The 25,552-nt window shown below is 51.5% G+C and overlaps 1 protein-coding gene across 2 annotated transcripts in view; it reads left to right on the top strand.

The window, feature by feature from the left end:
- Positions 1 to 18,339, top strand: part of ACOT7 (acyl-CoA thioesterase 7) — a 39,247-nt gene extending 20,908 nt beyond the window's left edge. For both annotated transcript variants that reach the window (XM_077311707.1, XM_077311706.1), the window contains 3 exons: positions 8,148 to 8,264; positions 14,778 to 14,962; positions 17,542 to 18,339. In XM_077311707.1, the coding sequence (XP_077167822.1) occupies positions 8,148 to 8,264; positions 14,778 to 14,962; positions 17,542 to 17,646 (407 nt within the window). In that variant the 3' untranslated portion in view covers positions 17,647 to 18,339. The remainder of the gene's footprint in view (positions 1 to 8,147; positions 8,265 to 14,777; positions 14,963 to 17,541) is intronic.
- The last annotated feature ends 7,213 nt before the right edge of the window (positions 18,340 to 25,552 follow it).

Raw genomic sequence — 25,552 nt, 5'->3', positions numbered from 1 at the left:
CAGGCCTAATCACACGCCCTGAGACAGCAAAGAAGATTAAAGCACAGACCGGAGGGGCCCGGATGAGAAGTGCACTTCCGCTGCATTCCACTGGCCGAATGCCACCGAGTTCCCCACCACGCAGACATTCGAGCGCAGTTTATGGCTTTGCTCTGATACTGAACAGTTGGAGAAAGGAAGAAAAGGATACCCCTAATCGGCCATTGTCGGCCATGGGATCAGCATTGCTGTTTGTGGAGCCTGTCATTTCAACAGCACGACGGCTTGGCCCTTCTCTCTCGCTCCCTCTCCACTAAACAGACACCTGCTTGGAAGCCCATCACCATCCCAGGTGTAATTCACAGCTGGCAGGACTGAGGCCACCAGCGCGGCGTCCAAGAATAGCCCTGCCACCACGTTCTATTTTTAAAAGGCGGTGCGAGTCACAAGCTCTCGGAGAGATCCCACCAAAGCCCCGAGGTGCGCGAGAAGCTCTTAGCGGCTCCGGATGAGTCGAACCCAGCCCTCTTAAACCATGACGCCACACTGCCTCCCGTTCGAGCCGCCAAGCAACCCGGAAAGAAACGAGAAGATCCTTTCGGGAAACTTTTTTGTTCAGAAAGTGAAATGTTCCACTTGCAGGCAGGTGAACCGGGGACTCCAGTCGCGCTAGCGGAAAGGAGCAGTTGCTATAGGAACTCCTCATTATCGAGAAGCTCCTTGGTTATCTAGGCCCGTGTGATTAAAAAAAAAAAAGAGCCCTCTTCGGAGAAACGGGCCCTTGGCTTATATCAAGCGATAGAATCAAATGGAGACCTTCTGGTGGCGTCGTTCTGCCCACGGTCAGGATTGTCCTAATACTTTATTTCTGCCTCTTGGAGCTCTCGTTTGAACCATCGAGGGTGGAAAAGCGGCAGCGCTTGGCCTCTTCCCGTGGATCTGGCTTGTGGGGAAGAGGCCGCAATGGGGCAGGGTGTTACAGTTTCAGTGGCGCGTGGTTCGTGTTTGGGCCGCCGGGCTCTTTGCGCATGGAATAATGGGGAAATGACGCCTCTGTGAAATGAGGCTGAAAGACAAAGGCTTGCGTGTCCAGAGACAAGAGTTCTGCATTCAACGTACTTAATCAGACGGGATGCAGGCTGGCACTTGTCCGGTTTGCTGCAGAGAAGAAAGATTCCCTCAGAGCAAGGAAGCTTGCGCAGGGATTCTGTACAAATAGATTCATTCAGTCGTTCCTTGAAGGAAGGAAGAAGAGAGTTGGTTTTTGTACCTCGTTTCTGCGGGTTCCGTGGACGGGAAACGTCACGGACAAGGGAACACTACAGCGCACGAAGACTGATCAGGCCAAATCACGACACTCCGGCTCACTGACTTTGGCGATGTCGCGCAATCCAGCTCTGTGGAGAAAGCAGTTATGCTGCGATTGGTCCGGGGTAAAAGGAAGGAAGGGCACGGTGGTTAGACACTATCAAAACGGACACCGGCCAGAACGTCACACAACTAAAAGAAGCGGCGCAAGATCGGAAACCGTGGCGGCACTTGTGCCGTAGGATCGCCAAGAGTCGGACCAGGAAATACCGTCTTTCCCAGTGGTTGGTATTTGGAGAGCACAATGCTCTCTGCATATTGGGAGAGGTGGTCCCTCAGGTCCCTAACATCCTTTTGCCTGGAGATGCCAGGGATTGAACCCGGAACCTTCTGCCTGCCAAGCAGAGTTTTTTCAGTCAAGCCATGACCTCACCACTCATTCACGTCTACCTCAGGCGCAGTGCAATTGTGCTTTACAGCAGGGGTAGTCAACCTGTGGTCCTCCAGACGTTCATGGACTGCAGTTCCCATGAGCCCCTGCCAGCAGGTTGACTACCCCTGCTTTACAGCCCCAACGTGCAACCTCGGCACACTATCTTGGCCACTAGATCCAGCCCATTTCTGCCTTTTGCAGCCGAAGAGAGGGGGGGGGGTTCTTGGTTGCATTAACAACCAGTCCAGCATTAACGGTGGGGCAGGCTTCATCTCCTCGGCTTCCCCCACTGGCACCTAGAGGAGGAGAGGCTGCCGTTTGCTAACCGGCTCCTCTTGGCTCTTGTGAGACACGCCGGGCCAGCCGTTCCCCTGGGGCGTGTGATTAATTGGCCATTGCCGCGGTTAGCAGGGAGGAAAAATGGATGCCACGTTTTAAGTCCCTCCTCTGTAAATCGAGGTTAATGTGATTTCATTTGTCACTGACAGGCGAGCAATAGCGGAGCAGCAGGCGGGAAGAGAGGAGCTCTTGGAGTCAATCTCCTCCCGAGTCAACTGGGAGCAGATTGCTTGCTTGTACTCCAGGCTTCTGTGTGTGTTTGTGTGTGCGCAGCTCTTTGTAGAGTGCAAATCAAGGGTTTATTTGATGGGCAGAACATCTCTTCTAACACAGATCAGGGCTTGGGGTCAGCGGATGCTGCTACCGTTGCCTACGGTCCCTCGCCAGCGGCGTCTAAAGCTGCTTTGGATTTGGATTTTCTTTATGGCAAAGTCACTTTTAAGGAAAGGAGGAATCATTCAGATACTGCATGGGACTCCTGGTGACGATGGCAGAGGTGTAAAGTGGGAAACATTCATACCTGGGGAAATATTACCTGTTACCTGTATGCAGCTGGGATGGGTGACGCCCTTGACCTGTCTTTCAATCTAGGCTTTCTCAACCAGGGTTTCGTGAAACCCGGGGCTTCCTTGGCGGCCCTGAAAGGGTTAAACATTTGTCGGATGATGTGACCATATATGGTAATGCTGACATGCCTCCCCCTCCTCCCCAAATGGCCAATGATGGGCCTGGAGGGGGTTGGAAGGGGAGGGGCCCTGAGTGGGCGTGTCCACATCTCTTTCCCAACCATATTCCGCACAAGCAGGCCGCTTTGGGGGTTTCTGGAAGTTGCAGGGGTTTCTCAACCACCAAAAAGTTGAGATAGGCCGAGTCAGACATTTGCGCAAGATGTACAAGGCGGCAAGGCCCGGCCGACACTTTGTCGTGCGTTGATACAAATCTGAAACAAGAGAAATGGAAGGAAGAGGAACTCCGGGGTGGACAGCACGAACCCAGTTCTTTGGCATCGGTACCAGGAGAGAATTGTGTTCAGAATACGTTTTATTAATCCTGTAATAAAAATACTGCCTGTTCCTGCTGGGTACACAGGGTCAGGCTGGTGCATGATGTGCTTTTCGTTTTGCGTCTCGCACCCGGGCAAACTTTTGCAGCTTTTCCCCCAAGCCGTTTCTCCTCCTGTTCCCGAATGGACCTCAAAACTTGCGGCTCTGTCCTTTCGCAGGCAAAAAAACAAAGCACGCTCCGTGCCTTTTCATTTGTTCCCTCCTGTTAATGGGAAGAAGGGGGAGGGAAGTACCCTGGAGTCCCTTCCCTAGCAAATGGATATCCTACAATTTGGTTGTCATCTGTGGAATGACAAATCTCATTTTCTGATACGGAGCGCAGAATTACCGAGAAATGTCTCGGTAATTATCCCTCGTCTTTGGGTGGCAGCTGGAATTGTCTATCCGATGAAGTGTGTACAAACTCTGGGGGGAAAGAGATGGAAATTGGCAGAATGGGGGGAAGGCAGCAGGTACTTCAAACTGCTTAAGCCTTCGGTGTCTTTGTGCGAGGCCTGTAGCTCCTGTCTGGCCTGAGGAAGGGGTGAATGGTGGATGAGCCATAGGGTGGACAGCATGTGTTCTTGCACTGTCTGTTTGCAGCCTGGTATAAGAGAGCCTTTGTGCTTAAAGGGAAGTCAATAGGGTCTTCCTAGAGTAGGCCAAGATAAGGCCCCGTGTGGGTTCCCGGATCCATGTGACCCTAAAATGCTTTCAGAGCCTCCACCCTGACAGGTTCTCTACTGCAGAAGTGACAAAAGGGCCATCTCCTTAAAGCAACCTTTCTCTTTTACCCTTGTGAAACCCCAGAAACATTCTTCAGGTTTTGAGAAATCCCAGAAATCCCAGACTCCTCAAGGCCCTGAGAGCCAATGTGATGAGGTTGTTAGAGCACTGGCCTGGGATGTGGGACACTGTGCCATGGAATCTTGCCAGGTGACCTTGGGCCAGTTCTGTGCCCTCAGCCTGGCCTACCTCGCAGAGTTGTTGTGAAGGCAAAACGGCAGCGAGGGGAACGACGTAAGCTATTTGTGGTCCCTGCCGGGGAGAACTTCAGGATTTGGAGGAAGGTGATTAAATCTTCCCATAGCGCCGAAGATGGCTTGCCCGGTGATCGTGTGACCGTGGCGCTTTATTGGATGAATGGAGGCGATCCCACGGCAGAAGGCCTTGCATGTTGTTGAGGTGGCTGGCAGGCGGCAGAGGGGGGAGAAACGCAGCTTATCCCCCCCCCCAACCCTGTTGCTTTAAAAGCAGCCAAAGGAGCTAGAAAGGAAGTCACGGTTTTTGTGAGCGTGAGCTTGCCGGGGTATTTTTAGTAACTGTTAGCTATTCTGTCAGTAGACGCTTGCAACGCTGCCCTGCTTCAGGCCAAACAGGGCTGGATCTCGGCGGAATGCGCCGAAAGCAATGTGGAATCGTAAACCGAACTCGACAGACAGCTTTCTGCTAAACCTAGAGACGGTTTCTTCGGTGGTGGGTAGGGATAAGCCCCCCCCCCATGGCCGCAGCTTGGGTAGGGGAGATATGATGGGGACCCTTTCCTGCCATTATGATTGCGTCATCCCACTCCGTTAATCTTGGCTCTGGTGCTCTCTCTTTCGCTGGACCCCGCCTTCTGCCACCGCCCTCTGCGCCTTTGGCTGCCCCCTTAGTATCCTCTTCTTCGGGCCCTTTCTGTCCCGTGGAGGCTCAGCGGCAGAAGGGCCCTCTTTGTGCCTTCGGATACTGCTGCTTTCCCTGTTCCTGGAACGACAGGTTCCCCTCTCCGAGATGCAGCTCAGCCTCCTCCTCTTCCGCGACCCAAACCTTTCCCCGCAGTAGCGAGGCCCGATTATGCCCATACATTCGTGGGACCAAGATGGTGCTGCGTCGAGGGTAAAATGGACTTATCCCTCTTTGGACTGACTGCAGGGAGGCGGGCCCACCGTTCTGGCATGTTCTCTATATTGAAATCTCCCTGCATGTCGAAAACGAACACTGCAAAGAAAGAGAGGAGAGTAGAGGCTTTTTGCCCGTGGGGCTAGATTTCTGCTTGCCTGGAGGCTGTCCAGTGCATTCGGAGGGCAGCCCTGCAGCGGGTTCGGCATGCATACCTTGGCAAATCTCCAGCATACCCAGTCCTGAATAGACACTGTAGTCCGTGCTGTTACTCTGACAAGGGTGGGCTTCGTGGATGGATAAACACGTGGTCTGTGAGTGGCTATTAGCCACAAGGTATAGATCTATCACTCTGGGGCAATGATGCTCTGTGTTCTTAGTGCTTGGGGCGGGGGGGGGTGGGCTCCTGGACTTCTGGCTCCACTGGTGGGCTTCCCAGTAGCAGGTTTTGGCCACCATGTGGCACAGAGTATTGGACTGAATGGGCCGTTGGCCTGATTCAACATGGCTCCTATTACGTGGGTGCTGTGTAGATTGCGAACTTCAGAGCTTCCTCCCCGATGTCATCTTAGGAGAAGGCATCGTGCTTGTGTCGAATCCGCACAACTGAGCTCCCCGTTTCCCCTCTGATTGGGGGGGGGATCACACCGCCCCCTTTGGCAGCCACTTCGGGTCATCATCTTCCACCCGAGCTCCGTGCTGCAGCCCCGAAAACGACAAGCACAGCATCTTCTCCGGTAATCGTTTTGTTCCTGTCAACGGGCGACCATGACTGGGGCTTCCGAACTGCCGGGAAATCTGTCACCGAGGAGGAACGCTGATGGAACGCCTGCTCTGCCTCTCGGGCAAAGTCCCCCCCCCTCCTCCCACCAGCGCTTGGCTCTCCCTCCCCTCAACCCCCCCCCAAGCCGTCCTACCTGCAGTGATGAATGTTTTGCTTAGCCCGCAATACCAGAGTCGAGCGGCGCAGTTTGCCGCTGAATTGGGGAGGGGGGCGGGGAGGAGAGCTCCTTTCATGTTCCTCAGCCTTGCCGAAAGAGGCAATTGAAGCCTGGAGAAAGAAGGCGAGCTGCCTTTGATCAGGCAATGGTGGTTAAAAAAAAAGAAGAAAAATCCCCAATTCCCAGTCCCTTAATATTTGATTGCCATTAATGCTCTTGTTAAAACCAGCGACACATTCTTTGAAGGCTTAATGGGCGTCTTATGTCGTCAAACCCAGCCGTTTGCGGGGAAGAGGCGGTCCTTTCTCGAAGCCGCTCCATGCAGGCTGGTGCCCGGCTAATTGCGAAGGGCAGGTGTGCCAGGGCTCAGACCCTTCGAGGTGGGACAAGCTCCTAACCTGAAGCCGTGGGGTGTCCGTCCTCCAACGACACAGTCGGGATGGAAAGACCCCCAGCCTCACTTACGCAAAGGGGAATGGTTGGTTGTTGTTATGAGTTCCGGGGTGGACATCTAGGCAAGCCCTGGTTGAATTTGATTGCCAGGGGGGAAGTGGCTGCTGAGCGAGGTTAGGAAGTCTGATGCATTACTCCAGCCTTTCTCAACTTCTTTTACCATTGAGAGCCCCCTGCAACGTTCTTCAGGCTTCGAGAAGCCCCAGAAGCGGTGCGATGGTGAAGAATACAGTTGGGAAACAGAGCTGTGGACACGCGCTCCCGGGGCCCCGCCCCTTCCCACTCCCTCCAGGCCTGTCATTGGCCATTTCGGGAGGCGGGCCGGGTCGACATGACCGTATGTGGTCGTATCGCCCGATAAATATGTAACAAGTTTTTAAAATGTATTTAAAAACTCCCACCCATTCAGGAAACCTTTCCAGGGCCTTCAAGAAACCCCAGCGTTTCACGACACCCTGGTTAGGAAGGCCTGATCTAGTAGTTTGCACAGTTGACTTGCCAACGTGGCAGAGCCGATGGGCGTTGGTCATCAGGAATGCCTTTTGTAAAGCTATCTCAGTTAAAGAGGATTTTGGCAGACAATCGGCAGATTTGGCCCAGGTAGGGATTGAGAACCGGCGTCCCCAAATGCAAACGCTGATCAAAAGTACTTGAGCCTTTAAATCCAGCAAAGGGTGAAGGCTAGGGGTGGGGGTTTACTAAAAATTCAGTGAGACTTCTTGCTACTTTTATTTATTCATCACATTTCTATGCCGTCCTTCCCCAGGGCTTACGACGTGTCATTGCATTCAAATGCACTTTATAAACCCAGAGTTTAATGTAATGTTAGAGGCTGGCTTCCACCCCCTTCCCCAACACGTCTCTGACATCACGCTCTAGCAACCCACACATTCAGCTGATTTGCCAATCGGAGCCGAAACGTGTAACCCGCCAGGGAAGGGTGTTAAAAACCTCCTTTCCGCTATTTCCCCAAGCATTTTCGCGCCTCTGTTGATGGTCCTAAGAGTTAGGGACTTGCTAGGTTTTTCAAGTCGGCCTGCAGTTTGCAGGCAAGTGAATTCTGACGGCAGAACCAGTTTCTGCTCTTGCACAGGTCAGTTGCGGTATTCATTCCGCAGCCCTGAATTCGGCTTACCGGCCACGAACCAAGTAGGCCCCAGAGAGAGCAAGTTGCTAGTCCTCAGGACAGAAGAGAGCCTTAAAAATGGCTAATGTCTAAAGATCTAAAATCTAGAGCAGGGGTCTAAAAAATGGCTAATGTCTAAAGATCTAAAATCTAGAGCAGGTGTCTAAAAAATGGCTAATGTCTAAAGATTAAAATCTAGAGCAGGGGTCTAAAAAATGGCTAATGTCTAAAGATCTAAAATCTAGAGCAGATGTCCATGGACTACAATTCCCAGAAGCCCCTGCCAGCATTCGCTGGCAGGGGCTCCTGGGAATTGTAGTTCATGGACATCTGGAGGGCCGCAGTTTGACTACCCCTGATCTAGAGGATGGATGCACAGGTAGCCCATGGCTTGCAGAGCTGAGACTGAGCATTCCTTTATATCAGGGGTAGTCAACCTGTGGTCCTCCAGATGTCCATGGACTACAATTCCCACGAGCCCCTGCCAGCATTTGCTGCCAGGGGCTCATGGGAATTGTAGTCCATGGACATCTGGAGGACCACAGGTTGACTACCCCTGCTTTATATCACAGCCGTAGACTTGCGCCTAGAGACTGTTGACGCAGCTGACTAACCCGTGTCCGTTTTTTTTGGGTGGGGGGCAGGTGTAACTATGAAGCTGATGGACGAGGTAGCTGGAATCGTCGCCGCTCGCCACTGCAAGACCAACATTGTCACAGCATCGGTGGACGCCATCAATTTCCACGAGAAGATTAAAAAAGGTACATAAGCGAGTCGCACAGCTTGGGCAGCGGGGGAGGCGTTTCCTCCTTGCCTTGCAGATGCTGCATCTCAGCTTGGCTGCGTTTTAACCGGCCGGCGGTGGGAATGGGAGAAGGCTCTGAACCATGACTTCAAGTACAAGAAACCGCTGGACTGATCTCCACGCTCGTGTACCGTGGGCGGCTCCTTGGGCACGCCTGACCGCGTTCTGGCGTGGAGCGGGCAGAAATGCCATCTAGCTTTTGTTCTTCGTTTCTGCTCCTTGGATTTCGGCCGTGTCGTACAAGAGCCTAAGAGAGCTTCTTCCCAAACCGGGCCCGGTTTAGAACGCCGTGGCTCATCTCTTTCCCAGGATTTGCAGGCACGCTAAGCCAAAGCTGGGGGAAGCGCCCCGGCTTCCAGCCGAGCAGCGCGTCTCTCACCCCACGCACAACATCAAAATTTCCCATGCCCTCCCTAGCCAGATCCCGCACTGAGAAAAGCTTCCCTTCTGCTGGGCTTGCGCACGCTAGGCAAATGGATTGCATCTTCCCATGGCTTTTCTGGAGTTTGCATAATGTATTAGGGGCTTTGCAGCTTACAGGGAGGAGCCGGCAGCTATGGAAGGCGCCGAATCCCCGACTGCTGGAAATCTTGTTCTGCTGCCGCTCTGTGCTGTGACCGCTTCGCTTGGCATCGCCCACATGTTTTCCAGCATATCTGTGTTTGCCATCAGGGATGGAAACTCCCCCCCCCTCCCCAATAAACAAGCAAGCTGGAAAGCCGAGATTCTCAGGGAGATGAATCCCACACCCAGAATCCTGTTCAGCCCCCTTTTCCCCACCCCCCTGCCGTGCTTCCGTAGAGTCATATCATCTGCAAAGTTCTGACTTCCAGGTCCAGTTTGAGGGGTGCTGCCTTTGCTCTTTAAATCTGTCTACCTACCTAACTACCTAGCATCTCTTCATCTGTCTCCTTAGATTTCTAGGCCGCCCCTCTTTGAAAAGGTTTCTGGGTGAATCACAACAATAAAAGCTTTGAAATCTTAAACTTCCACTAAAATACACTGTAATCACCCCATCAGTTAAACCATTTCCCGGGCTGGATGTTGAAGAAGACCTGGTTCTTATATGCCGCTTTTCTCTACCTGAAGGACTCTCAAAGCAGCTTACAGTCGCCTTCCCTTTCCTCTCCCCACAACAGACACCCTGTGAGGGAGGGGAGGCTGAGAGAGCCCTGATATTACTGAAGAAGAAGAAGACTTGGTTCTTCTATGCTGCTTTTCTCTCCCCGAAGGAGTCTCCAAGTGGCTTGCACTCCCCTCCCCCTTCCTCTCCCCACAACAGACACAACAGAGGTTGGTGAGGCTGAGAGAGCTCTGACAGAACTGCTCTGTAAAAACAGCTCTAACAGGACTGTGAGTAGACCAAGGTCACCCACCTGGGGCCCCTCCCCTTCCCATCCCCTCCAGGCCCATCACTGGCCTTTATGGGGGGGAGGGCAAGTCAACATGACCATATATGATCATATCACCTGAAATTTATTTATATATATATAAACTAATTAACTAACTCCCGGGCATTCAGGAACCTTCCAGGGTTGACAATGCCTGCTGCAGGGAATGCTCCTGGCTGATCTAGACAGAAGAGGACATCTCTGGCATCTTTAGGAAGCGTATATGTGCAATAGGCATGTTTCCGAATTAATAATTTGCTAGTCAGTGGTTTCATGATGTTGTCGTTTTTGGGTTGTTTTTTTTTTTAACGCGAGTGTTTCTAGGTTGCTTTTCTCCCCGGAGGGATCCACAGAAGCTTACGTACGTGCTGCTGTTTTTATCCTTGGCTGGGCTTTGTGCATGTACGCGTGAGCTCTTCCTTTGCTGAGTCTCTCGAGCATTGCCAGAAAAGACAGCAGAGAAGTGAATAAATAACCGCCTCCAAGTTGGGCCATCTGATCCTGAAATACCATCACTGTCCCTTAGAAGCGTGGAAGAAAAACAGCATTGAGGACGAGGGACTGTCTGCTTCATCTCGGGGCTCCAAGGCCCCACTGCGAGTAGGAGGGTGGTTGGTTATATCCGCGCTTATCTCTTCCATTATGATGGTATCCTGCCCTGCATCTGGTTGGCCCGCAGGAATGAGAGTCACTGTTGCCAACCGTAGTTGGCTCTCCCGGAATATGAAGGTAGTGCCCTTCCCTTTTATCCCTAGCATTTGATTTTCAGAGGTACGCTGCCTTTGAGCATCAGGGTTTCATTTGCAGTTCTTGGCAACTTGCTAAGAGACCCTTTGCCTTTGTGAGCTGTTTATGTAAGAGTGAGTTTTTGGGTGACTGGGCCCTGCAGCTCTTTGGGAGTAGTTCACATTTGGCTCAAAGACAGGGCAGAGGGCAACTGGAGAAAGCAAGAAGAAGAAGAAGAGTTGGTTCTTATATGCCACTTTTCTCTACCCAAAGGAGTCTCAAAGCGGCTTACAATCTCCTTCCCTTTCCTCTCCCCACAACAGACACACTGTGAGGTGGGTGAGGCTGAGAGAGCCCTGATATCACTGCTCTGTTAGAACAGTTTTATCAGTGCTGTGGTCACCAAGGTCACCCAGCTGGCTGCATGTGGGGGAGTGCAGAATTGAACCCGCCGTGCCAGATTAGAAGTCCGCATTCCTAACCACTATACCAAACTGGCTCTCAAGTCCCGGGCATTGATTCAGGAGGCTGCCTGCTGTATCTCTGCCTTTGTGAGTGGGCTTCCGGTCATAGGAGCCTCCAGTTACTTCTTGATTTTCACCACGCGCAGTTTGAGAGAGACTTAACCGATCTTGACACCGTGATCCTTCAGGAGTGAAGCAACACGAATATTCCCGGGGTGGAATCCGGCACAGTTGTCCCGAAGGTGACTCCGTACGGTTGAGCCCTGTGCCACGAACCAAGCGCTGCTCTTCCGGCAGCGTTAGATGCAGCGAATTCTAAAGGCTGCAGCGGATCAAAGGAGGTTTTTAAAGCTTTACGAGAGAGACGCAGAATGTGGGTCAGAGCGGCTTACCCCCGAGTGGAGAAAAACTGCCTCCCAAGAAACCGACTTTTCCAGTTCAGCGTGCTGTTCTTGACGGCAGTGGAAAAATCCCACAAAGAGCAGCAGCAGCAGCAGTTTGTGGTGTCCCTCTTTTTCCTTCCCATGGATGTCCTCTCCTTTCCTGGCACCCTTTGGGGGTAATGAGAGATCTGCAGCAGCCTAGGAAAACCCCGTTCTAAGTTGCATAGATAACGGATGGGGATGATACAGGGGTCTTTGAGACCGGCCCCTGTTTTGCACAAATGCAGGATCCACCGTGGCACGTGTTTGGTGGGTAAAATGGTCCACAAGGAGGGGCTGTGGCTTAGTGGAAGAGCCTCTGCTTGGCACCCAGGAGGTCCCCCAGTTCGATTCCCCGCGTCTCAAGTTAAAAAGGTCGGGTAGTCAGCTATGTGAAGGACCTCTTCAGGAGAGCCGCTGCCAGGCAGAATAGAAGAAGAAGAAGAAGAGTTGGTTCTTATATGCCGTTTTTCTCTACCTGGAGGCTCAAAGCGGCTTACAGTCGCCTTCAATTTCCTCTCCCCACAACAGACACCCTGTGAGGGGGTTGAGGCTGAGAGAGCCCTGATATTACTGAAGGAGAGTTGGCTCTTATATGCTGCTTTTTTCTACCCAAAGGAGTCTCAAAGCGGCTTACAGTCGCCTTCCCTTTCCTCTCCCTACAACAGACACCCTGTGGGGTGGGTGAGGCTGAGAGAGCCCTGATATCACTGCTCGATCAGAACAGCTTTATCAGTGCTGTGGCAAGCCCAAGGTCATCCAGCTGGCTCCATGTGGGGGAGCGCAGAAAAGAACCCGGCATGCCAGATTAGAAGTCCGCACTCCTAACCCCTGCACCGAACTGGCCCTCACGAGACATGAGACTGACCCTGAAGGACTGATGGTGTGGTGCAGGATTAAGGTGACGTCGTGTGTGTCTGAATTGTTTGGCTCACTTGTACACAAGAGATGCACCGTCTGTTCGCCAACCTCGAGGGCCACTTCCCCCAGTCAACAGAAACACGGCACCCTCCCAGCGGAGCCGTACAAAAGGCACCAAAAGTTCTTTCTCGGGGGCTGGATTTTGGGGAAACAGCTTCCTTTTGCACCCTCCCACGCGCGCCTGCACACCAGGGCGCACAGTGAGGGAATAATTGCCGCTTGTCTGTCCCTTTCCCGAGGCGAACGGGTACCAGAAGTGACAGCTCACCAGCTGCAAGTGACTGGGGTGGACGGCTTTCGCAGCTGAGTTTAAAATTACATGAACCTTGGGACTCGCCTCTTTTTCTCTCTGTCAAGCCTTTTACCAGCATGGCAAGGGGGCATTTGGGCAGAGAGGCACGCGACGTAGATGTCGGCCATGGCCAGCTAGGCCAAGGTCCCATGGGGCCATTTCTGCTCCGCGGTTAATACAATGTGAGCTTTTTCTCTCCTCGTGTGGTCCACCCATGCTGCTCTTCGGTGTCGGTGTCTTGTTGCTGGGCCGCGTTCTTGGTGATAGGGATGTGGGAGGACAGGTGAGGGAGTCCTGTTCTCGGGACGTTCAGCTGGTCCCTTTCTGGTAGTGGGTCCCCCGATGTAGGGCTTTCGTCTGCCCATGGTAAGAAATAAACAACTAATCTCGTGTGTGTGTGTGCGTAGGGGGGGGTCAGAAACACACCAGGCAAGTCACAGCTGGGGAATATCTGGAAATTTGAGGGTGGGATATGGGGAAACTTAACCCAAACAAAAGTCCAGGTACCTAGGCAGGGGCTCATGGGAATTGAAGTCCGTGTTCATCCGGAGAGCCAGTTTGGCCACCTCTGGACTAGATGTTCCTTTTTTTTAATGGCTCTGGGTCATGTTTGCTGGTTGCCAAATGGTGTAATGTGCATTGCATGGGAATGGGGGCAGCCCCTGTCCTGATCATAACAGGCAGGCTCTTATGACCCCTGCAAGGCTTTGTTTAGGACCCTGTTGGCCAGCCGCCCCTTCCCTGCAACGGCACAGTGAGCATCTGGAATCTCACGCTGGCATTGCTTGCATTCTTCCTTTTATCCTGATGCCAGACGAAAGGAAAATTCTTCGTTTTGGGGCTCAGCCTTGTTTGCTTTCCACGCTCAGGAATCCACTTCCCTTCTTTCTCATGACAAAAGAGGCTTGAAATTACGGATAATAGCGCTGCTTAGAGAAGGAACCTGCTGTTTCTCCTCGAAATGTCAAAGCTGATTAGGTGCTCTTCTTCCATTTGCAGAGCGGTGGGGAAACCAGCTGACTCGGCAGTTCTCCTGTTTCCCCCTCCCGGTTTAAGGATATTTATGCCCTGCCGTTCTGTGTTGGATTCACAGACTCATACACCAGTTTTATTTGCCCAACTGTATTAACTCTAAACTGGCTGCCTCGGTTATATCAGAAACATTAACATCTCCGAAACAAGAAATGAGCTTTGAAGAGAGCCATCCCTTTCCCCTTTAGATGTATTATTAATTAATTAATTATATTTATATACTGCCCTCCCCGGAGGCTTATTAATCAACAGTGTGTCCTTGGTGGTCTATGGTAGGTCCAGACCTCCTCGTCCTCAAAAATTGGGATTATACTTTCACATTTCACAAGGCAAATATTGGGAAAAATACGGAATTCACAGGGTAAGAGTGAGTCATGTTGCAACCTTTTCCCATCCTGCATGCACTTTGGAATTCTAAAATTGTGCAGATGCAAGACCGCCTTGTCATTTATAATCCCCCCAAGAGCGTTATGATCCTCAGATCTAGATCAGCTAAGGGTCCCTGGCCTGAAAGAGGTGAAACTGGCCTCAACCACGGCCACGGCCTTTTTGTTCCTGGCTCCAGCCTGGTGGAACAAGCCTCTGGGAGAGATCAGGGCCCTGGGGGACCTCAGTCAGTTCCGCAGGGCCTGCAAGATGGAACTGTTCCACCGGGCTTCCCACAGTAACACCCACAGAACAGCTGGCCTCACCACTAGGAGGAGAAGGAGAAACTAGAAGATTGGCCCCCTTCTAGAGCAGGGGTAGTCAACCTGTGGTCCTCCAGATGTCCATGGATTACAATTCCCATGGACTTTTGCTGGCAGGGGCTCATGGGAATTGTAGTCCATGGACATCTGGAGGACCACAGGTTGACTACCCCTGTTCTACAGGACTCCCCCCCCCAAATCTGGGCATTTAGAGGGGTTGACTGTGTATGCTGATTGCTTTAAAGTTTTTAAACTGATTTTGCTGATGTTATGTGCCCTGAGGGTTTGGGAGTGCGGGCTACAAAATCTACTCTCTATTAAAATTATTACATAGATTCTCTCAAGCCACGTGGCAGGAGGGAGGGTTACTGGACCATCGTACGTCGGCCCAAGGTGCCACAAAAGGTCCTTCCTGGCTGGGTTTGTGATCCCGCGCGAAAATTGCCTAACGTTCTAGAGAATCAGGGACTCGGATGGTTGCCAGAAGGACGGGAGCACTCGGCTAACCGGCTCCTCTCTCTCTCTCCCGCAGGCAGCGTGATCACCATTTCGGGGCGCATGACCTTCACGAGCAACAAGTCCATGGAGATCGAGGTGTTTGTGGACGCCGACCCCTTTGTGGACGAGGCTAAGGAGCGCTACCGTGCCGTCAGCGCCTTCTTCACCTACGTGTCCCTGAGCCAGGAAGGGAAGCCCCTCCCTGTCCCGCAGCTAGTGGTGAGCAGGGTCACTCCGCCCCTGCCCTTCCGTGGCAAAATCCTAACGGCTCTTTTTCTCCCTTCGGCCCAAATTCCTTGAGGATTCCAGAGGCGTAAGCATCCTGGGAGAACATCTGGCCGGCGAGAAATATGTCCATGCAGGCAAGAAGCCCACCCCCACCCATCCCCGGAAGCATTTCCAGCTGCATTTCAATGGAGTTTTTACACCAAGCAACCTCCCGTGCTGTGTTTTCCTTCTCAGCTTCCAGGGTTGAAAGGCCACACAAACCCGTTTCCTTGTTCACAAAGATACCGCTGCCCTTTGCCTCATGTTTTTTCCTGGGCTTTGTCCAGAGAAACCTTTCTTCATAAAGCGGTGCCCACGGGGAAGGGGTTAAATCAAGCTGAAGACAGTCAAATCTCCCCCTTCCCCCCTTCAAGGTCCCTTTGCAAGTGTGCAGTGCATGATCTTCCTGCTCCTGGCTCTGGCCCATGTTCTTTCTCTTCCTCCCCTAGGGGAGGAACTGGGTCGAGTTCGAATCTGTACTGGGTTTTCCGCCATGTCTTATCCATTTACTTTGATTGTAAAATTTGTCTGTGTTTTATTGGGGTATTTATACACGAGCCATTCAGGAGTGGCCGGTACGAAATCAAATTATTATTATTATTATTATTATTATTATTATTATTATTATTATTATTATTATTATTATTATTATTATTATTATTATTATTATTATTAGGCTTGGAGTTTGCAGCAGCAGTCAGGCCAAGGTTCACCCACTGCCACTTTCTGGATCCTCTCACCCTTCCCCTGTTTCAGCGTGCTGGCAGGGGCTCATGGCAATTGTAGTCCATGGACCTCCAAAGAGCCACCGTTTGGCCACCCTGAAAATTAGTCACATCAGTGGGAACCAATTACAAATGGCCGGGATGAGTTGGCAGGGTGTACCAAGGGCTTGCTACACCTCAAGTCCACTCATGTCCCTATTTTACCCCGGCAATGATCTCTGGGTTTGCCTTATTAGGTAAACATGGTCTTGAGAACCAGGATTTCTCCTTTAACGTGCATTTCTGTCTTTAGCATCTCTGGAGTTCCTTTCAAATGGTCATTATTGCTTTACTGGAAGTTTTTTAAGCCGCCTTCTCCAGCCGCCCTTTTGCTGTTCCCGGCTTACAAGCACCGATAGGAACGACCAAGGCTCTGGAAGCCAGCCGGGTTTCTAGTCCGTATCTGTGCCCCCCCCCCCCGTTTCCTCCCCATCTGGCTTTTCCTACCTGCCATTGTCAATTCCGCTTCCCCTTTCGGGTCTATTTTTAGCTCCCTTCATTCCGGCAGCTCTTTTCTTCGCCCAGGAGAGCGGCTGAGCGAGAGGGAGCGCCGTTCCTCGATTAATACATTTGTGCCTCGTCGATTCCCCGCTGCCCCGATCTTTTCAGCGTTTCAAAGCCCGGTTTGATTTCTGCCGTCGGAAGGGCCTTTTTTTCAATCATCTGTTGGTCCAGCCGCCTTTCCCCCTTTCCCCTTCCTCGCTGTTTGTTCTGCTCTCCGAGTTGAAAGCCATTGTTTTGCCATGAATGTTTTCTCTCTCTTTCTCTCTCTCTCTCTCTCTCTCTCTTTTTGGGACATGCTGCCTGAAGAGAGGGGGAGCTTTGCTTTTCTAAAACCCTGCAGCTCATTAATGCTCCCTGGGAGCTTCAAGATCAGCTGTTTGGCTGGGCTTTCTGGGTTTGGGTTTGTTTTTTTTGCAAAGCTCCTCGAGCTTGCCGGAGGGAGGCGGGCATGCCTTCTGAAGCTGCTTCCCGCGACATGCAATGGAAGCCGGATTAAGGAAAGAGCAGCAGAACCAGGCGAGGTGTAAATCAGCCAGCCAGAGCAGCAGCCTTCCCAGAAGCCCCTCCACACTGAGAGCAAAAGGGACTCCATTCCGCAATTTCAAGGCTGCACAAAGCAATCATGTTTTTCACGACTTAGTCAAATGCACGGAGAAGTGTGAGAAATGCCGATGTGTTCCTTTTTTTTAAAAGGACATCTGTCCTCACTTAAAATGACTTGCTGGCCAATAGGTCTATTAAGTGGGGTTGAGCCCAGGCAAGGAGATGTAGGTTCACATGCCAGGAAGAGCCACCCCCAAATAACACCAAGGAGGCTCCGTCTAGTCCTGGCTTTCCCCGCCAGCCCTGGAAGGGTTTCCCCGAATGGGTGGGAGTGAGTTAGTTATTTGTGTATTTTGTATATTTGTATATACAAAATATATTTGTATGTTTCTGAACCAAAGGCTTGGCGGAAGAGCGCCATTCTACAGGCCCTGCGGAACTGCTGGAGTTCCGACATGGCCCTGATCTCACTTGGGAGCTCATTCCACTAAGCCGGGGCCAAGACCGAAAAGGCCCTGTTCAAGGCCAGATGCGCATTTTGGGGCCGGTAGTGGCGGCACCAGGGCACCCCCTCCCCCCCGCTTTAGAGCCGTCCCTTTTCAGACGTGCCTTGAAAACATTTTGGGGATTTGACCTCAAGGCCAACAGGGGGACAGGGAGCCGCGAATCGTCCCCGGGTGCTCCGTAATGACGTGCGGATGCTTTCTGTTCGCTCGACAGGTAGAAACCGAAGACGAGCGGAGGCGCTTCGAAGAAGGGAAGGGCCGCTACCTCCAGACCAAAGCCAAGCGCCAGGCCAAGATGCAGCCGCTGACCCAGCAATGACGCCCCAGCAAGGTTCGCTTCCGGGAGAGAAAGCCGCCGTCCGCGTTCACGTTAGGGAATCTGCATTTCGGCCAGGTCAGCCGCAGAGCTGGCTGGGGGAGGGGCCACACGGGGCTCTTGGAGCTCCCCCCTCCCCCCGGAAAAGGATCCTTGGTCACGTCAATAATTGTATGTCCAGGAAAAAGCCTCAGGTGTAGATCGGAAAAGTCTCCTGGGCTGGGGGGGAGGAGGGGGGAGATGGGATTGCTGGGGGAGAACCACAGCCTGCAGTTTCCAGAGCTTGGCACATGAATGAAGACCGGTCTCCGTCGCCGGTTTTGAAAAGCAGTCGCCTCGCAATCTCTGCTCAGGTGTAGAGGAAGCTGGAACATGTTGGTGCTCGTGCCTGTAACGCCCACCCCTCCAGATCCACCTCTGCCCCCCCGCCTCACCCCCCAGCGCCAGAGCTTTTCCGCAAAGACCAGAGCAGCTGCGATGGGGGCACCAGTATTTCATTCCTTTCCCCGCGAACCCGGGAAGCTGCTTCTCCCCGGCGGCCTGCAAAAAAACGCAGCTCCGTATGTCGGGCGTTCTGCATTCCATTTTCATTCCATTCTCTTGAAAATATATATAAATATATATATATATGTACTTAATTTATTGCAGGAATATTGTGAATAAAGGCCGTCTGCCTTGTAGCTCAGTGAAACCTAAGCAGGGGTCGAGTTCCTTTCTTTAAAAAAAAAAATTTTTCCTCCAAAGGCTCTTGGGAATTGTAGTCCATTGACCTCTGGAGAGCCACCGAAAGTTGGTCACATCAGCTGTCGGGGACAGAAGCGTGCAGAACTTGTAGAGCAGGGGTAGTCAAACGGCGGCCCTCCAGATGTCCATGGACTACAATTCCCATGAGCCCCTGCCAGCGTTTGCTGGCAGGGGCTCATGGGAATTGTAGTCCATGGACATCTGGAGGGCCGCAGTTTGACTACCCCTGTTGTAGAGCATCTAGCCAGCTTGAACAGTGTAAAAAGGCCGACGATCCCATCCAGGTCTTGCCCTTTCACCAGCGGCACGGTCGCTCCCGTGTGATTGGCTGAGGACACGGGTATTCTTCCCTGAGCCGACGCCTCCCTTTCAGCTGGGATTTGCACCTGAGAGGCTTAGCAAGGCGAATCCAAGTATCCTGAGAACGAGAACCTGCGTAAACCGTCGCCTACCGCTTTGTCGGCAGGGATTAGCAAGATCGGCAGCAGCACGAAATCGCAAGCTTTGGCAGAGCTTGGGTTTAACGCCGCCCAGATGGTGCCACTAACTTGGCGAGGCCAGCAGAGTTCACACACCCAGGTTCGTCCTCGCTGAAAGCTATCCTTTGTGAAGGTGAACCTCGGAAGATAGACACAAAGGATGGAATGGTGCTTTGGCAAAGGCCTGGAGCAGGATTTGAACGCAGGGCCCCTAAATCCAACCTGGCTTCTTCGTGCCCTGATCCACACCATTTCTGATCATTTGCCTCTCTGAAAAGTTTGCGTTTCCAGCACTCAGGTGCTGTATTCATGCATAGAAGCTGTTGAAATTTGTTGAAGCTGAATGCGTTACGATCTGACATTTCCCCCTTGCCTTTGGTGTCTAAGTTTTACCTGGGATCCTCTTCCCCCAGGTGCTATAAAACGGCCTTTTGCTACTTGCTTGCAATTCACCCGTTTTATATAGTTGACTAGGAGCTGGCTAGAAGACGGGGAAGATGGACAAGCCGAGTCAACCCAGACCCATGCAAGGACAGAACTGCGGGGTCAAAGCAAGGCATCTCCTATGGACCTGGTTTCCTACTCTGAAAACAAAACGGAACGCCTCCAGCTTGCAAATCAATGGATTCCCAGAAAACTCCCAATTGCTGAAAATGGGAAGAATGCGGGGAAGAGAGAGAGAGAGAAAAAAACCCAAAGTTAGACAGTTTGCAGCAGTTTGACATCTCATAAATGCAGCACAGCAAGTGGGCACTGTTCAGAGACATCCTTGATTAAGCCGGGAACAGAAAGTACGCTGGGACGGGAAAAGCAGTATGTATGCTGTTTTTATAATTAAATTGTCTGCTGGTGCCGCAGAATGGCAGGAAACTGCAGGGGAGGGGAGAGGGGGGGGGCAAAATAGTGGTAAAGTTTGACAGACATAAATCTGGCTGCGGTTGAGGCTCCCAGCCAGAGTTTCTTGGGAGCGGTGATGCCCGAACTCCTTCAAAAATAAATGTCCTTTTAAGCCCGCAGAACCTTGGTGGAAACAAGCTCTGCTGAGAGTCGGCAGTTCTGTCTCTGAGCGTGGCGTGGCTGGGCCGTTTGGTTGCTTCCAATGCAGAAAACGTGGCCCAATTGCCCACTCTTGCAGGAGAGTGTGAATCCCGGGAGGTGGAATTCTCTGAAATGGCATTCGTCTACTCTAGACACCAATTGCAAGGAGTAAGACTGATGCGGCTTCCGTGTTTTTTAAGGGGGGGATTGCCTATCCAAAGTTCACTTCAGAAGAGAGAGGTGGGGGGGGGCTCATTTTTGTATGAAGCCTATCCCCTGATTGCCGTGATCGGCAAACGCTGGCAGGGGCTCATGGTAATTGTAGTCCATGCACATCTGGAGGACCACAGGTTGACTGCCCCTGATCTAGGCCAACCGTCTGCTCAACGCAGGATCAGCCTCAAGCATCCAGGATAAGTCTGTCCACCCACTGCCTGAAGACCACCAGTGAGGGGGAGCGCCCCACCTTGATTCCAACTGATAGGTGTGAAGGACAGAAATCAGCATGAAGGGGAGGGCCATGGGGGCTGCCAGGAAAGAGAAAGAGGAAATAACGGGGAGGGGGGAAGAGATGCCACCTCTTAGTACTTGCACTTTTTGTTAGTATCTCAATGCAATGGGGGGGGGGGTGCACTCAACCCCCCTCCCCTTTTCTTTGTGCTTCCGAAGACTGAGACTTGACATGAAAACACCGCCTGGGAGCTAAACCTGTGCTCAAATCCGAAATCTCCCTCCCTACCTGTTTAAAAATACACCTAATATTTTGACAGCGATCTGGGGTGTTTTTCCTGAGCAGCGTGGGAGAAGACTCCTCTGCCGTCGTCCACCGCCTTGGAGCCTCATTAGGGAGTTTGCAATTAGCCCGGCTATAAATAACCGTCCCCCGAGTGGGCAGCCGTGTGGCTGCGTTGCCGAAGAGGAGTGACATTTCTCCGTGAAAGGCTGCCTGAGCTTTCTCTTCCTTCCCTCTCTTCCCACCCCCCCCAGCCCCTTCCCCTCCCCCCCCCAGTGGCTCATGAGTCAGAGCAAATCCAGGCAGATGGAAGTGCGCGGAGAAGGCCCATGTGCATGGCGCACAGAAATAAACAAAGCCCTCTGTGACCAAACACAGGGCTCGCCTGTTTTTCTGTTGCCGAATACTAAGAGGGACACAGGATGCTTGGGTCCCTAATGAACAGAGTCGTGACACACCACCCACCCAGACAAAGCTAATCTCTGGGTTTCTCTTTTAGGTTCTCCCATCTTCTCATCCCAATCCAGGTGGCTGGCACCATTTTGCAGTCCTAAGCTCAAAATGTATGCAAATAAAAATATAATAATTTCCCTTCTTCCTTGCATGTCTTCTACGGTTGCCAGCTTCCAAGTCAGAGTCCAGTAGCACCTTTAAGATGTATTGCTGGACTCTGATTTTGTTGTGCTACTTCAGACCAACACAGCTACCCACTTGAGCCAGCTTCCAAGTGTTGGCTGGAGATCTATTACAAGGGATCTCCGGGTTACAGAGATTTGGTTCCCCTGGAGAAGATGGCCATGGAGGAGGAGGGAATCTAGGGCATAATGCCCCACAGAAGGGTCTTTCCTCATCAAACTCAGCCTTAACAAAGTAACCTTGTGATTCATTTTAGTACGGTGCCCGTCTGTTCCCTGCTGAAATGGTTCTACTCTGATAGCAATCACTGCAGCTTTGCTCTCTCATTCATTTGCCGGGTGACTAGAAATCGTTTGAGTTTCTCCGTGGCTGTGCATTCCATCACCCGGTTTTCCAATTTAAACCGATACATGAAATTAAATCTGAAATATCTAGGAATATTTCACTGAACTCTTGTCAGCTAAGAAGTCCATAAAATTAGTTTGAACGTCGGCTTCCACCGACAGATGCAAAACTCATGTTCCTATCGCTCTCTGTTTGTCAGGCAGGCCCATCAGCCTTAGGGAGTGATAACAATTTGGGGGTTCTTGAGGACCTTGACTTTTGAACTTGCACCCTGGAAAGAAGCAGCAGACGAGGACAAGTCCTTTCATCGGAAGGAGAAAGGCAGCAAAGCCTCAGAGTAGCTTAGGTTTTTGGAAGCCAGCCAGACTGCACGCCTGCCCTTCCCCCACGTTCGTCGCTTCATTGTTTGTCACCTCGGCTGTGCGTTTGCTGCTGGAAAGCAATCACTTGAGCGCACAGGTGCTTCCGCTTGAGGCTCGACGATCGATCGATCGATCCTCCTCCCGGTTTCCACCGTGCGCTGCTCTCGCAAAAGAAATTCCCAACCCTTGAGCTACCAAAGCAACGAAAAAGCCATTCAAGAGACTTTCGGAGGGCCGCTGCGTTGATCAGCAATACAGTAGCTAGAATGGAGCCCAGCAGCTCCTCAGAGGCCAACAAAATTTGGAGCAGATGAGCTTTAGATGAGCTTGGTCAGAGATGATGATTCAGTGAAAGAGTTCCCAAATCCATACCGACAGACAGACAGACAGAATCTCTGCAGGACTCCTGCCTCTTTGCAGTTGGCCTCTTCATGGGCAGGGAATTCTACTTCCTCCCTATATCAGAAGGACCAGAGCCAGGGTTCTTCACCTGTAATTGACACCCACCATGGACACTATATCAACCAGAGCCATGGTTCTTCGCCTGTAATTGACAGCCATCAGTAATTGACACCCACCACGGACACTATATCAACCAGAGCCAGGGTTCTTCACCTGTAATTGACACCCACCACGGACACTATATCAACCAGAGCCAGGGTTCTTCGCCTGTAATTGACAGCCATCAGTAATTGACACCCACCACGGACACTATATCAACCAGAGCCAGGGTTCTTCGCCTGTAATTGACAGCCATCAGTAATTGACAACCACCAAGCACACTATATCAACAAGGACCAGAGCCAGGGTTCTTCGCCTGTAATTGACAGCCACCAGTAATTGACAGCCTCCACAGACACTATATCAACCAGAGCCTTGGTTCTTCGCCTGTAATTGACAAACCACCTGTAGTTGACAACCACCAAGGACATAACAGTTTCTCCCAGTGCTCCCTTTTTAAAAAAGACATAAAGCAGCATGCTAGATGAGGTCAGTTTATGTCTATAGGTGTATTTATGACCGATGCATGCAATCTCAGGCATACTAGTTAAAAATATCAGATCACAGATCTCAGGCATACATTCAAGGAGAGCTTCTTTTCTGACGGTCCTCAGCCAGCTCTTTAACCTTAGGTGTGGTTTCTGCCTGCCATGTGGCACTTTTGAAGGGTCCAGGGAGGAGAAACCTTGGATTTAATCCTCAGGATGGGGGGTGAGCAATATAGAGTTGATCTTCCCACCACAAGGAGAGCAAAGGGGCACCTGAAAATTGTAACTGACCCCTCCCCCCTCCCCGCACCGGGTCCAAAAGTTTTGAACATTCTCTAGAATTTCTAGATCCCCAATTCCCAGTCTTGCTGGTACGGTGACCCACAAGCCCGAATTATCTTGATATGGTGACCCACTTTACAAAAACAGAACGTGAACAAATCAATAAAACCGCAGAAGCCTTGACCCACTTCCGTAGGCATGGCAACCCAGTTTTTGGGTTAGGCCCCACAGGTTTGGAAATGCTGTTCTCCATTATCCCCTATGGCCCCCATGGAGACTAACAGGGCGAAGTGATTTTTATGGGTTTGCTTCCCTCATGCTTGTGCCTTTCTCACCGGGATTCAAGAGCAGACGGAATAATTGAAGCCAGCATAAGAAGAGCAGGAGGTCCTGCCATGACCAATGCAATAAAACCGGGTTACAAAATCAGAGAACGACGTACTAAAAACAGGAACAGTAAAAAATAAAATAAAATAACGAATATGATATTGCAAAAACTAGTGAAACAAAAAGTGGATTGGAACAAATACTTCGGAGGAAGGGGGGAGAAATGAGTAGCCCAAGGTCACACTAACCTGTCCTATGCTGAGTCAGTGAAGGTCAGTATTGCCAACTCTGGCTGGCAGCAGCTACTGCAGAATGCTTTAAACTGGAGATGCCCGAGATTGAGCCTGCTATGAAACACAGCCTCATCACTTTCTCAACTTTTTTACCATCAAGAAACCCCTGAAACCTTCTTCAGGCTTCGAGAAACCCCAGATGTGGCACAATTATGCAGAATATGGTTGGGGAACAGAGCTGTGGACATGCCCGCAGGGGGGCCTTCCCCTTCCCACCCCTTCCAGGCCCATCATTAGTCATTTTGGGATGGGGGAGAACAGGTCAGCATGGCCATATATGGTCATATCACTCGACAAATGCTTAACAAATTCTAAAAAGTATGAAAATTAATTGCTCCCACCCATTTGGGAAACCATTCTGTCAAGAAACTCCAGAGTTTCACAAAACCCTGGTTGAGAAGCCCTGCTTTAGCTTATAAGAGCCATGGATCCAGGCAGATGTTCCCCAGGGCCAGTTTCTACCTCCTTGGAGCAGCTGCCCTGACCCTCTAGTGGCCAAAGACCAGCACTGCAGCCTGACTGCATCACGCCGGACTGGCAGCGGGGCCAGGCTTAGAGCTGCCTTTTCAGTTCTGATTAAACCTAGAGGCGCCTTTGAAAGACGCCTCAGGGTGCCCTTCGAAATGGGAGATTTTGTAACGTCTCAGCAAGACAGTTGTGATTTATGGGGCGCATCTGAAAAACATTTTGGGCAACAGTGGGAAAAGGGGGCTTTGAGGCGGCCAAGTTCTGCACTCATTCCAGGGGACCCAAGCGGGAGTTCTTCCAACTTCTTTGCAGGAACTTCTGAGCTGAGTTGGATCAAGTCTCCGATTCTCCTGGAGTAACCATTTGTGCATTCCGGCTGCTAGTTTTCTTTGAGGGTCACCTGGAAAATGGATCCCAGCAGGTAGGACCGTGTTGGTCTGAAGTAGCACAGCATATGAGGCCAGGGGCATCTTTAAGACGAACAAAGATTGTGCATGCACAGGAACACACTCACACCTTGAATCAATGTTTGTTGGTCTTAAAGGTGCCCCTGGCCTCAAATTTTGCTGGGAAATGTCATGGGGGGGATACCCCTGGCTCCTAAGAAATCCAGAGGGGCTGTCCTTGGGGGGGGGGGAGGGTAGATAGCATCCGGGACTTCTAATTTGCTGACTAGCTCCGATTCAAGGTGGGACATCAGTGGGGTTTCCCTGTCTAGTTTTTGTTGTTGTTGTTTGAGTTTCCAAGGCAAGAGATGTTCACAGGCAGCTGGTCCAAATGAAAAGAAGGAATGCATGTTTGGATATATTTAATTAGTCAAGGGCTGAACTTAAAACCCTTTAAGATTTTCCCTTCCATAATGTTCAGGGGATTTATGGTACACCCATGGGGTTCTCAAGGCAGGAGGCATTCAGAGGTGCTTTGCTGTAGCTCAACTTAGGGTCAGGACTCTGGATTTCCTTGGTGGTCTCCTCTCCAAACAGTAAGGAGGGTGGACCCAGCTTAGCTTGCAAGATCTGAGGTCAGACTAGCCTGGCCAACCTGGGTCAGGGCAGTGTTGGTGGGGCCTGCTGGGAACTGTCCCTTAGGGGTAGTCAACCTGTGGTCCTCCAGATGTCCATGGACTACAATTCCCATGAGCCCCTGCCAGCATTTGCTGGCAGGGGCTCATGGGAATTGTAGTCCATGGACATCTGGAGGACCACAGGTTGAC

This window comes from Paroedura picta, chromosome 15, assembly GCF_049243985.1.
Source record: "Paroedura picta isolate Pp20150507F chromosome 15, Ppicta_v3.0, whole genome shotgun sequence".
Taxonomy (NCBI): Eukaryota; Metazoa; Chordata; class Lepidosauria; order Squamata; family Gekkonidae; genus Paroedura; species Paroedura picta.
This window is presented reverse-complemented; position numbering and strand designations above follow the sequence as displayed.